Genomic DNA, 15083 nt, shown 5'->3' with positions numbered 1-15083 from the left:
ACCGTTGGAATGTCAATAAAATTTTTCAAGTAATCGGTGTCTAGTAAATCTTGTATAACTATTTTTTTTAATATTAAAGAAAATAACACAATTTTTTTCATTTTTTATTTGTTAACAAAAATATAAAAAATAGAGGACAGCGGCTAAACGAGACATTTCTCGATCTATGTTTTTGTACAATTTTTTGTTTGATATGATGGTTACTATCACCCACAGAAGTTTGTGACACCCTTTTTATATATATATATATATATATATATATATTAGGGTGGCTCGAAAAAACCTTTTTTGGAGTAATCAAATTCTAATAGCGCAAAAAACTTGCGCATAGACGTCATTATTAAGGAAAAAATATAAAATAAAATCATTTTCAAAATTTGAAATCGCGTAGAGGGCTTAAAGTTACGAAAAAAATAGAAATTTTGGCAATTTTCGAAAACACGCAAAAATTCAAATTTTTTTTTGTTTTTTTGGGTGTAATAGTTAAAAAAGGGTTTAAAGACTGGCCTTAATAAATATAAATAAAATTTAGACTCATTCCTTTTAAACTGAAACCGCGCAAAAGCCTGAAGTTGATTCGTTTTTGTAAAAAAACGATCTTTCATGATTTTTAACGATTTTTAAATATATGCCTCAATCTAAAAATTATAAGTTAATATTTTAATAGACTGAAAACCATTCAAAATTGTTCTCCCAACACGGAAAACATACTTTCCGAACAGATAATCCTAAACTGTATTCGCGCAAAAGGCCGAAAGTAAGGTACTAGTTAGCTCTCCTCAAAATATACTCCCCTTCCGCTTGGACGGATAGACTCGCCCAGGCTACGGGACACGCGGGCGGTCAGTTGCAAATCATCCGCGTTACTGCTAGTGCTTACGTTGTTAGTGCAATCAAACAGTGATGTGATGAACATTGTGATAAAGTGTTTTTATGTTGTAATTTTGAAATGGCATGTCCAAACGCTCCCCGTGTCACAAGACAGACTATTGCGTGCCCTATCATCGGTGTGCCCAAAGAACTAAGTGGATTGTCGCTGCCAACATACGAGGACATCCTGCTCTGTTGCTTGGATGAGAAGTATAAACGTTCTTTGTTATGTAGCCCTAATAGTAAGAAAGAATTAGGATTTTTAGCAATTGCCGATTGTGTAGCTACTAAAGTAGTTGGAACTTACAACAAGGCCACAATTCCAACAGTCACACACACTCGTGTGGTCCAATTGATCCAATCATATTACAACTCTTATATTGCATTAAAAAAATCCTATAACCGAGACTGTGAAAAAGATTTTTACAAGAACAAAATTGAGGCTTTCATGCAGAATGCAAAAAGCAAACTTTTTGATATTGCTGCGTGTAAATGCAAAATAACTTTGAATTGCACATGTGGTACTGTCATCTGTAAGGGCCACTGTTCTTTGAGTGTAGCCTGTAAATGTGATAAAACTAGAAGAATTCCAGATATTGAGTTGAAATTTATGTATGATCAAAGAACAACCAGAATTATGGCTATTGGTAGTTTAGATGTACAAGAAACAACTAAATTAAGAAAGAGAGAAGAGCACAATTGTTGTCTCAAGAATCGCAAACTACTTTTGAGCCTAGTACTCCCAGTACAAGCAAAGGAGCTATAAGTGGTTGCAGTAATGAAAAAAAGAAAATTAAGAAAAATTTACCAGATGTTGAGTGTGATGTAGGGGTTTTGTTGCCTTCTTCGTCTATACAAATGCGTTCAACGTTGACAACAACACCCTTGATGAGTGACAGGTTCGGTGTGTGTCGGACAGAGCCACCGCAGCAATAGCTACTGGTGTCTTGCACGATTTGGGAATAATATGTGATGAAAACATGGCAAAAGTAATAGACAGAAATAAAATAAGAAGAGAGAAAGAGAAGATTCGAAAAGTAATTACGGAAGACAACCAGATGAAAGAAGTAAACGCAATCTATTTCGACGGAAGAAAAGAAAAGACAAAACTATAACTCAGGAGAAGATTGGATCGAAAATGTACCGGAGGACTATAAAAGAGGAACATGTCAATGTGATAAGTGAGCCTGGTGGTAAATACATTGGCCATGTAACACCAAAAAACGGGACCGGGAATGGAATTGCAGACAGTATTTGGGAACACTTAGAAAGTAAGGGATTTGATATGAGTGCAGTGGAGGCCGTCGGATGTGATGGAACAGCCACAAACACTGGATGGAGAAATGGTGTTATACACAAAATAGAACTTAAGTGTCGCCGTTCGTTGCAATGGTTTATATGTTTGCTACATTTTAATGAGTTGCCATATAGGCATTTATTTGAACACTTGGATGGAACTACAACAGGGCCAGCTTCATTCAGTGGTCCAATCGGAAAACAACTCCCTGGCTGTGAGAAACTTCCTGTTGTAGATTTTGAGCCGATACAATCAGAAGTAATTGATATTACTAAATCCAATCTGAGTAAAGATCAGAAGTACCTCTTAGACATTGTAAGAGCATTCAACACAGGAATCTGTAATCCAGACTTGGCTGCTAAGGATCCTGGACCCATCAGTCACTCTCGTTGGCTTACCTGTGCTAACCGGGTTTTAAGATTGTATGTCTCCCAAACTAGTCCAACAATTTAGTTACAGACTCTTGCAAATTACATAGTGAAGACATATACGCCTGTGTGGTTTGATATAAAGAAAAACTGGACTGTGAAAGATGGACCGAAGCATATTTTGAAGGTAGTCAAATCAACCAGATATCTGCCAGAAAGTATCAAGAATATCATTGATCCAGTGATTCAAAGGAATGCATTCTTCTGTCACCCTGAAAATATCATGTTGGCTATGATAATGGATAAGAACCCAAACATTAGAGAACTCGGATACAGGAGGATCCTAAAATCCAAAAATGAGCCATTAGCCGAAGGATTCGTTAGAGACTTCATCATACCTTCAATCAATTTTAGTGCAAACAACTATACCGAACTAATTGATTGGTCTACCTGTAAGTTAACACCACCGCCACTTCTGTCTAAGATGTCAACTGAACATATTGCTTCTTTATTCAAAGAAAAGGCCTTACCGGAGTTTAACTACCTCAAGTTCCCATGCCACACCCAGGCAGTTGAGAGGTGTGTAAAACTGGTTACAGAATCAGCAGAAAAAGTGTGCGGGCAAGAAAATCGAGATGGATATATTAGAGCTACCTTAAAATCAAGACAGCTGATGCCCACATTTGATTTCAAGTCACAATTCAAAGGAGTTTCCATCTAAATTACCTTTTGCCTATCACAATAACATGCATAATGTATAATATGATGTAATATGATGTGATTGGCTAATAAATTTATTTGATTATCACTTGCAAGAGTCTTAATACAAACCTAAATATAATATGTTATGTAAACACACGTTAAATATTGAAAATCGCAAAAATTATCATAATCATGGAAGATCGATTTTTTACGAAAACCCCCGCATCTATAGGCATTTTGCGCGATTTCACTTTAACGGGAATTAGTACAAATTTTATTTATATTCATTGAGGCTATTCTATAAGACCCTTTTTAACTATTAAAACGAAAAAAAATAAAAAATAAGATTTTTTTGCGATTTCGAAAATTGCCAAAATTTTTATTTTTTTCGTAACTTTAAGCCCTCTGCGCGATTTCAAATTTTGAAAATGATTTTATTTTATATTTTTTCCTTAATAATGACGTCTATGCGCAAGTTTTTTGCGCTATTAGAATTTGATTACTCCAAAAAAGGTTTTTTCGACCACCCTAATATATATATAATATATATTTATATATATATATATATATATTCATATAATCCAAATAATATTTATTGAAGCAAAACCTCCCATCACTATTTGACCCTGATATCTAAGGATAAAAGTTTATTTCTGCGTTAACATAAGAGTATACTTTAACCTGAAAAAGCATTAATTATCACAATTAGTTTTTGAGAAAGTTACTATCCATGTTTAGTTAATTAATTTCTCGCAAGAGAAAGAAAATACTGAAGTGTTCCGGTCACATCATCTGGAATAACAAACACGTTTGAAAAGGAGAAAACTGTGCATTCGGTATTTATGAAACACCAGTGAAATTCCAACTTGCGTCATTTAAAAACAATTCAACTGCTAAGTTTTTCCAGAATGAGTGTCTAAAACGAAAGCACTATGGCCCATAAGGAAGGATTTCAAGCTTTGAACAGGGATGCCTATAACATACGTATCGACATGTTAATTATGGGAGATGACTTTTGTAAGATTTCTATGTTCCTAGAATCATCGTCCATAGTAAAATACGCATTTGCGTAAGAAACTTTGCACCGAATTATAATAGAGGCTGCAGTACTCACTGGCTGCGGTAAAGTGAATAAAGCTCAAGGACCCATTTGAGGAGCCCGTTTTTTTCGCACGGCCAGCTGTATATAGTTAGCCCTCAAGTAAATATTACTGACAGTCGAGTGTCATACAACATAATTACTAACACATTTATTACGGTATCCAACAATATTAATAGATGGCACAAAATAAACAACCTGAAAAAGTTTAAATATAAATTTAAATAATAACACAAACCTATTTTTAAAATTAATTTTTAAATAGACAAAAAAATCATAAATTATAACTAATTCATTGAAACTTTAACATACGTTTAAATTTGTATAAGAGAAAATGTACTTATTTAGATTAGGGTTTATTAAAATTGTACACAGAATATGGCTTGGTAACAAAACACGAGTCTGCAATATAGTAAATGTTTAAGAAAGATTTCAGGTTTTTCTTTTTTTTTATTGTGTAAAACAAGTTTGTTTTATCCCTTAGCAAATCACGTTTATTCAGCTAGCTAGATATAAAGAATACAATTTTTATTAACTGTTACTTAAGAAAGTATAAGTTGATCATAATAATGAGATTATTATTTTCATTCCTGAAATCATAATCATTAAATTCAAAACTGAAAATATCTCATGAAAGATATCAAAAGGAAAGAATACGTATATAATTGTTAATAAGATCAAATCTTCATCTCTCTTCCATTAAGCTGTCTTGAATTTTATATAATATATTATTTACATACTGAGAAATAAATAGTCAATTTTACATTCAACCGCTCTTTCTCAGAAACTAATCTTAATCTTCATCTTCAGAGCAATCACCGCTCCAACATCAACACGTTTCCTTTGAATTAATCTAGATACTCAGAAATAAAATATAAAATCTTAGGTTCATTTTTATTTCCATTAAAATCGATTAAAATATTTGTCCATAGAATAAAAAAAGGTAATAACACTATAGTGTATTGTATGCTATTAGTATACAGTGTATATACTATGTATACTTTATACCAAAGTAAATCATATAACTGAAAAGTATAATCAGATTTCAGGCTTAGGCCTACATCTATGACTTACTCAACAATGTCCATTATAAACGTAACTAATAAAGGCAAATATTTAGCTGAATAAATCGTGTTGAATAAAATATATATTTCAGGCTTAGGCCTACATCTATGACTTACTCAACAATGTCCATTATAAACGTAACTAATAAAGGCAAATATTTTGCTGGATAAATCGTGTTGAATACAATATATATTTCAGGCTTAGGCCTACATCTATGACTTACTCAACAATGTCCATTATAAACGTAACTAATAAAGGCAAATATTTTGCTGGATAAATCGTGTTGAATACAATATATATTTCAGGCTTAGGCCTACATCTATGACTTACTCAACAATGTCCATTATAAACGTAACTAATAAAGGCAAATATTTAGCTGAATAAATCGTGTTGAATACAATATATATTTCAAAAGATATATTGCAAGGTATCTTATCCCACAATATATATATTATTTCACTAATATAATAAATATTTTAATTAAATTTTATATATTTTCCATTTTAATTTATTAAATGTTTTACTTTCAATCGCTTCAGTTATAATGGTGTTGTGTGGGGGGGGGGGGTAAAATTGCTTGTAATCCTCATTGTCCTTATCTTTTTGCTTGTTATGGTTTATCAATGTAATTAGGATCACCATCTCAATGTAGCGCTTGTGAACCCGATAAGCTGAGAGTTGCTCCAGCTCTAATATATTTAATTGATCGCTTAAAGTCTGACCTGATCTGCGATTACGTTGATTGATGTAACCATTACTCTTCTTCTCGGGTTTTTGAGACACACTTTAATTAATGTTTGATATCTTGCATTGATGTTTGATTTTCTATTGTTTAAAAAATACTTTCTAACAACAGCCAAAAATAAAGTATTCAAAACATATAATTAGCATACTCCTATTTCAATAGATACTCACGTGACTTTTTATACTTTTTATTGCTTTTAGAATTGCATTTTAGATGTATTACTTTTAAGACAATCCCTATTATAATGCTAATAAGACAAAATGCTTATGATTTCGTGGACGATTATTGGTCTTTGAAATTAATTAAGACGTTTTGAAACTGTTGGAAATGATGATGTCAATTCTCTGCAAAATCTATATGAAAAAGTCCTAATGGAATTACTTTTTTTTATTATAAAATAGTATGTTTCTTTGAATAGTAATTGAAATTTGATTTACTTATACTATAGTTTACTTGACTATGCAGTGTGAATATTCTTCAATGAATCTTTATTTTCACCCGTTTCCTTTGAACCTGGTTAAGAAATTCATAAAATTAATAGATTAATTCTTCATTTAACGTAAAATTTTTTATTAATATTTTTCTGACTGTGTAAAAGTTATGTCTTAAAAGGATTTGGTTCTGCTACTGAGTCTGCACTACACACTGTTCCTATCATACCAAGCTCAAGAGCGTTAATTTTATTTGTAGCCGCGATAAGTTCCCAATAAAAACCAATTTTTTCAGTCGAGTTTCTAATTTCAAAACATTCATACTGTTTGAATTATTTATATTACCTAAACAAACCTGTTTGTTTTATGTGAACAATTATATGATTAAATTATCCTTCTTCTCAGGGTTTAGCAATAGTTTTAACCCATTGGGCCAATTTTCACGGAAAAACGTTTAAAGAGAAGGACATTAATTTATTGATATGCGGAGGAAGTGCTCGTACTCAGAAATGAAAGCGAAGCCAAGAGCGGTTCACATCCCGCTACTAATATCCAGTTAATATATTCAGGGTTGCCGAGGGCTCAAAGTGGCGCTTGCGGTCCTGATAAGCTCAGAGGCGCAGCTTGCACTAACAGTTAATTGATCGCTCCAATCAATAAGGCAATTAGTGGTTGTCAGTTCAATTTAACTCTTAATACATTGTTGAAATTGCATGTTGCAATCCCACTAAACTCAATTATGTTATATTCGTAAAACTTTTCAATCTAATTTTCTGAACACTTTTAATTATTAGTAACACGATTATACACATCGATAAATACTTTATTAGAATCATCACACTAATAGAATTGCATGCCTTATCAATCTATTTCCATAATTCATCTTTCGTGTTCTTGTAATGGGTATTATTATGAACTATTTGCTTTAATGTTCACTTGTAATCTAATTTTAAGTGTTATATTGTATATTGTTAATATGTAGTCTAACGACTACCATTGCATGACATTGTAACTTGCATATAATGTTTTCAGTATAATGTTGGTACAGTTTTTAAATGTTGTAAACTGAGCGTTCGTAAAACTAATAATTTAAGGATCTAGAAAGACCGGTATATCTGTGCACAATATGTTGTGCGATGTAATGTGAATTAGGTACATTGAAATGTAATATCGTATCAAGCCTTCATCGTAGTGAGACGTTGGTCTCCACCAAACTGGATGTGAGGAAAATGGTAATTTCTATTATATAGGACGACTTTTTAAATGGATCACCTTTGTGATCTACAAAACAAACTTTAAATGGGAAACTTTTCCTCGTTTTGATTCAATATTTAAAAAAATGTCACATAAAACTTTAAAAACTACCGTTATTTAACAATATTGCTCACACTGTTGTTGTTTCTTATGGATCACCCTTATTTGAATATATTTTCCAATTAAAAATAAATTAAAAACCTTTTTACTCTAGGCATTTTTTTTTTTTTTTACTAATAGAGATAAGACACCACAAAATTTTTGAATTCGATATGGAATTTCACATTGAGAAAAAAATTATAATCCTAACCATCTAGTACAGCAAGATGGTTGAGGGAAAACTCTAATGAAACTCAATTCTTATCCTAGTAAGAGTTGCAACTCATAAATCTTCAGAGGCGATTATTATTAAGTTGGTTATGCCATGTATGTGAGATTTTGTCTATCCTTGATCTACAAGTTATCCCAGTAAACTGCTAAGGATATCTCACCGTCTTAGCGACTATAATTCAACGTGATGTGCCCTATGTGGAAATCAACTTTCTTTTAGAGTCTAAGGTCTATAGTTTAATTCATTCTCAAGAAACTGCAGAAGACAGACAATATATCATCTAATTAGCTCTTTTGCCAGCTTTTTAAATGGTATTAAAATATCCAAAACGTAAAAGCTTTAGCTCAATTCGATACCGAGATATCCTGCGAACAATTCACACTTCGCTAATGTTCAGCCAAATCCCATGAAGCGATGTGCAATACTATCAAACTAAATGTTACGTATATAGATAGATATGAATCTTCTGTCATAGTTTCAATTCAGAGGTTAATTTGTTTTCAAGATATGCTGCGAATAACAATAACACACACACATATATTCATATATATATTATATATATATATATATATATATATATTATATATATATATAATTTTATTATTGTATTATATAATCACAAACCAGATTCAACAATCAAGAGCTAACTTTAATAATCAAGAATTAAATTCAATAATCACTACTTTAGTTAGGATTAGTATTTAAATGCAGTAAGCAGAAATATTGGAACTAACAAACATGAATGCAAAAAATTAAATAAATTCGTTATTTTTACAAGGTACTAAAAAAATTTCATTTAAATATTTTCACAATGCTAGTTTAACAAAACATTATTATTTCTAAATTAACTGGATAAATATTGAGGATCCAAAGTGTCATTATAGTGTAGGATAAAACTAAAAATATATAATTTACTTCAATCTGAATTGAAAAAAGTTTAAGTGGATCTGCAGAGCACTATTTAATTGAGTATTCGGCTCAGACCCACTTTCCATGGCTGATAGTTTCCTTGTTAATCATATATATATATATATATATATATATATAATATATATATATATATATATATATGTAACAGAAATGTAGGGTAGTTGTACCTTATTCACGCTTAATTAATTTTTCATTATGTAAGAACTGACCTATAGACTTGAATTTTGCATTAGCTTGCATTTTTATGGATGCATAATCGAGTTCAATGATACGAGTATTCAATGTCACTATTGGAGTTTACTGAGCGATAGCGAACATATAATGTAGCTCTCATTGGTAACCTTGATGGTAACTATAAAATATCTGAATAAATTAATGGTAGGTAAATTGAAGACAAACATATGATAGTTCAACATACAACATACGCATGTATCATAGCATTGAGAATGGTTTGATCTAGGAAAATTATATTTTGATTGTAACTTAAGTAATGCCTGTTGCACGACACTTTATTCGTTCTCGTAATTTTTCCTATTTTATTTTCATGTTTTGTCCTTTCTCCGTCGTAAAGAATGTTCACACAACAGTATTGAACATGAAATTGTATACGTTTTACCTAGTAAGTAAAAATTTTTCGTCAATCCGTTTTTTGATTAGATAATTCAAAATACTGTTTTATTCCACTAAGCGAGACAGATGGACAGATCCAGTGATGAAACGAGTCAACAAATCCGGAAACAGTCAACCACTGAGGGAAATGTCAGTTCAGTAGAGTTGTGCAAAGAAAGTTCCCCGCATCAATCTTCATCCGTCAGAAAGTTTGTGTAGGAAAAGTTCGGGAGCGGTGCGGTCAGAATACATAAACCGATATTTGCAGGACTGGACAAGAGCCAGCGTCAGTCAGTGACACCGCTTGTATTATTCACGCCTCCGCTCTGTGCTCTGGCATAGTTCGTGTCCACTGTTCCTCGTCTCTATCGGCAAGTCAACTTAAATATAGTTCTAGTCTGGCGCTAACGACGTAACACAGTAAACGTGTAATGTATGTCATGTGTTTGGGGGGTTCGAGAAACTAACTTAATCAACAAGACAGCAAACATCTATTATTTTTAAACGTATGTTTACCGTTCCCATTCGAAAGGGACATTTCTAGTAAGGATTTAATATATGAGTTTTCCATATCACACGACGCGTAACAAGTCTATGGAGCATTTCTTTCTGATAGTAAGGCTGCAAATATTAAAATGTCATATGTTTGCTTACAGTTATTTATGAATACATGTTTTCTAAAACTGTTTCCTTGTAGTCATGGTTACCAATAATATTGAAATACAACTCAATGTGTTCTTAAAAAACTAACGCTTAGACAAATTCAATGGAGTGGCATGTAAAATCATCGGACTTTATGTTGACTATCGTATACAATTGAAGTGTCATACAATTTTCAAGCTTTATAGACAAGTCTTTCCTCGAGATATCGTGCAGACAGACAGGCACAAGATTTTTCGAGCCCCTTCTCTGACCCTCACGTAACCACATTGACTAGTAGGTGACAATGAATTCGGCCAAGAAAAACATTTAGAGTCACTTCAATACCTTATTTGTTCAAATGTCACACCAAACTGAAGGTCAAATGTTATCAACACTAGACAGGGCACCGCACTCATTCTGTACTTAATCTATTTCATATTCGTCCATACCTTGAATTCAGTTTTTATCTTACGCAAATACTTGATTAATAGATAAATTGCTTGCTATATAAGACTATCTTAGATAGACATCTTAATTTAACCTTAATTCTTTGTTCATCATATTAAATTAACTAGTAGTCCTGTAACAGGCTACATGGTTTTAATTATGGTTATAAGCTAGGTCATTTCAGGCGGTAACACCGTAGATTATAGCTAAACCTGAATAACTGATGAAGGTTAAAGAATTTAAAACCACTTCAGAATATTATGAGTCATTGTATGGATCCGCAAGAAACTTGGTACTGTTTTAATTGGCATTGGTTAATGAGTACACTTGGCACCCACAGTAGGTCTGAGCCATTGAGTCAATTAATTAAAAGAAGAAGTTATAAAAATATTTCTGATAGATTTTTTGACAATTTCTGTTAAAATTATTAGCTTTACATAATTTTACTAAAAACTTGGTAAAAGTACTAAAATGTCAATTTGAGTGCAACGCTTCTAAGGAATGATTGTGGAATCCATAAACTTTAATAAGATTTATATTTTACATTCGTATACTTTTTATTTACGTCATTATTCAGAGTGCATCCAAGTAACTACTTTTTTATAAACACAGTAGAATAAAAAAATGGTTAAGCTATATCAATTGACACTAGAGAACATAAAAACCAAGTAATGCCAAGTTGAAATCTTTCTACAGTATTATTATTCTACATTGTTTAGTTTTCTTCAAATTTATATCAACTAGTAATTAGTTATAACAATAATTTTTTTCTGTTTTAACAGTTTTTTGCGTTATATATCAATTTTATAAAAGCAGTATTATGAAAGCTACTCGTAGCACGTTGCAGGAGGTAAGACTACATGTGTTGCCGTATTGGTTGTGTGTCAATGGTGATACCAAATTTTTGTCTTTATTCACAAATTACGTAGGATTATCTGTAAGTGTTTGGAATAATTTTTATTTCTAAATTGCCTTTCTATAGTTTTCTTTTATGGACTTTCAAGTACTAAAAACTACGATTTACTGACTACTTAACGAAGAGTTGCAGTTTTCTGTCAACTTATCATTTCGAATTAAACGATTTTGTTTTACTTACTTTTATTTACGAGTCTTATAATAATATTAAAATATTCCTATCAAGAATTAACACGAAATAATTATTTTGTGTTATTATTATTATTATTATTATTGTTTCGTTTTTTATTATAGAACAAACTTTCCCTTCTTATAATAAATTAATTACCTGTAAATTTACTCTTATAATTTTGACTATGATACCGCATTTCAAGTAAAAGATTATAGTTCGAGACGACTGGGTTCTCTCAAATCAAAATTAAATTTGTAACGAAGCAATGAGGTTTATCTTAAACCTATCTCAATAATCATGTTCTTATTTCCTCGCAAATGTTTAACTAGGCAAAGACATAATCCGAAAATTCTGTCCTCGTAATTGCGTTTGTTATTTAATTACGTGACGTAACAAAACCATCGTATGAATTTACCTAAAGTTTTACTTTTGCTACTAAATATCTAAATATTCGTACGAAGTATTTACCGTCATTCTTGTCAAACAGAACGGGCTTTTTATATTTTTCTAAGTATCCATCATTATAAGATTTGTTTCATCAATTAATTAATAAGACTTAATATCCGGAAATAGATTTTAAAATGTTTACTGTAACCAATAGATTGTATCACATTTTTATTTTACAGCATGTAAAATTAACAGTTACTAGAGAAACAAATAGTTTTTTAATATCGATATAAATAGTTAGCTTCTATCATTGTATACAATTTTTCCTTTTACAATATATAATTTTATGGTCGACAAAAATTTTAGTTGCCTTAAAATTCCCTACTAAATTATTTATCAAAATGTATCCTGAAATTTTTAAATAGTACTCAATATAGTTTTCAAATCATGACAGTTGAACCAGTTTTACATAACATTCAATAAAAATACCTTTCAAACAGAAAAATTTTTATTTAAACGAAACAAGTTAAAAACCCTTTGAAATATAATACTTCGTATACGGGATGAATGTGAAGTTAAGAAAGAGCTAGGCCTACCTTAAAAATAGAAAAATTTCCCTTCGAATTATAAAAATGTATCCTAGGGGTGTCGGAGATCCATGAAGACGCATGTACCACCTTCGCCACACGCGGGGTAACTGGTGAGTCCCCTGCACTCTGGCGGAAAACCGACCAACCTCCGACCACCCCCATCCACCCACACCACCTGTTAACCCTCTGTTTGTCTTTCATTTTATTAATTCACCTCTCTTGTTTTTTACCGCAATGTCCACAATTGTGTGTTTATTTCTATTTTAATAAACCGCTATTCAAATGACGGCCTGCGAACTCTATTCTCATTACGTGCCGACCTAATTTTATGATTTTATTAACTTTAACTCCGAATTGAACATTCATGGTTATTTAAAAAGCAAATGAGTGTTTTTTATCATATTGGATGGCAATTTTTACGTTCGATATCAAGCAAATGATCAAGTTTACTTTCCACCATATAAATAATTATAATTATTATCCAATACCAAGAACAGAATCGATTAAGTTTTACAGAAATGCACCCAATATTTTACATTTTTTGTGGAAATATTTTGAGATAGTTGAATAGATATAGTATTCAAATACGTAACTTCTACACATGCCACTCTATAAAACAACTATGTACGTGAAGACCCAAAATTTAATTAGTACCTTCATGTAAATGTTGTACCTTTTGTTTATTCACAAATTTAACTTAATCACGTGAAATAATTTACTAAAAATATGGTGTCAAGGTCTACATAATCTAAAATTATTCCTTCAAAGTAGTTAGTTCAAGTGTCCATATTTAACGAAGGATGTGTTATAGATTTTAAACTCTTTTGTCCTTGAACTGATTCTAATGGTCGTGACAATAATTTTGAAATGTTGCTGTACAAAAATGATTTCATGAAATCCTTTTTGTATTTCCTATTTTATATTTTCGTGGCTAGCGTAGTAAGTAACTCTCGGCATGTGTTCATTTGTATAGCTGTAATATTCATTGTTACACCATAATTTGTGTTATTACCATCTATTTTATAAAACAAATAACCACATACAATATTGAAAAAGCAATTCTCAAACAATATATATCCTCTCTAACCCAAAACTGATGCCGAAGTGTAAATTGTAACGTATTTTTACTATTACAAGGACATTTTAAACTAAGATGGAATAAACTTTTGTATCATTACCTCAAGATTTAATTGCATTGTGCTATTATAAACAAGCAAGAAATTAAATATAGGAATTCACAAAGTTTGTGCTTCAATAGTTACAATAGCCACAGAGTTATCAGAATTATTCAAGATCCCCCATATCATCCTATGAGATATGAGTAGACCATAAGAAAGCAGTGTTATGCGTAATAGTGGTCTTCCTATATATATATATATATATATATATATATATATATATATATATATATATATATATATCCCAGTGCCCAGTGACTTCGCTTGGGTTCATTCCTACTGGTTTGTATTTTACACTCTTTTTATGCCTGTTATGTGTATGCATGATTTTTCCACACGTCAAATCAATAAATAAATATGTGGCCAACAATAATTTTTTGTTTAGCAAGTTCATTGCCACATTTTTGAATGTTTAGTATTTTTATACATATTTAACTTCATACATATATTCATTTCACAAATAAGAAAAAGGGTACATTAGAATCCTTGAAACCGTAGTGTTCTACTTTTGAAATGTAAAACTAAAATGTCTGAAATCCTGATATCTTCTTAAACCTGTTTGTAATTGAACAATTTTGTGAGTATCTGATTAAATAGTTTCATTGAAAAGATTCTACAGAAACAATTATTTATTTAATATATTTTTATATTTCATAATTGTATAGCAATCTGTGTGAAACGTTTCCATTGTCGTTAAATTGTAATATACATAGAACTAAAGCTCTTTTATATCGCAGATACATATAATAGCACCCGCACTAGAGGCTGCGTATTGACGCTGTGAGGTAAGAGATTGCAGAGAGCAATGTTCTGCTGCTGCTGCGTAACGAGTTCTCCTCATTTGTCACCCCAAGCTGGTTATCGTTGTTCACTTCCTGTGTCGAGCAAGGGAGAATTTTTGACAAATAATATATATTTCATAGTTTAAAATACGCTGTAAAATGTTAACTCTAAAATTACACTTTAATTACTTATTACAAACACTTAATTCCTTTTGTAACAGTTAGGCAATAGTAAGGCTGCTATAACAGGTATCACAGCCATTTTAAAT

The 15083-nt window shown here is 31.3% G+C and overlaps 1 protein-coding gene and 1 long non-coding RNA gene across 3 annotated transcripts in view; both read right to left on the bottom strand.

The window, feature by feature from the left end:
- The window catches only part of LOC124365114 (putative dipeptidase TSTA_079200), an 81429-nt gene extending 68480 nt beyond the window's left edge, over positions 1-12949 (bottom strand). For both annotated transcript variants that reach the window (XM_046821059.1, XM_046821058.1), the window contains exon 1: positions 12861-12949. In XM_046821059.1, coding sequence (XP_046677015.1) covers positions 12861-12934 — 74 coding nt within the window. In that variant the 5' untranslated portion in view covers positions 12935-12949. The remainder of the gene's footprint in view (positions 1-12860) is intronic.
- Positions 1466-2802, bottom strand: LOC124365115. The gene is made up of 3 exons (XR_006922702.1): positions 2692-2802; positions 2659-2660; positions 1466-1576 (listed from the first exon to the last, which is right to left on the bottom strand). It is a non-coding gene; the product is annotated as an uncharacterized LOC124365115 (long non-coding RNA).
- Positions 12950-15083: the final 2134 nt, after the last annotated feature.

This window comes from Homalodisca vitripennis, chromosome 6 (assembly GCF_021130785.1).
Source record: "Homalodisca vitripennis isolate AUS2020 chromosome 6, UT_GWSS_2.1, whole genome shotgun sequence".
In the NCBI taxonomy this organism is placed as follows: Eukaryota; Metazoa; Arthropoda; class Insecta; order Hemiptera; family Cicadellidae; genus Homalodisca; species Homalodisca vitripennis.
The sequence above is the reverse complement of the archived record's forward strand: the minus strand, read 5'-3'. Positions and strand labels throughout refer to the sequence as shown.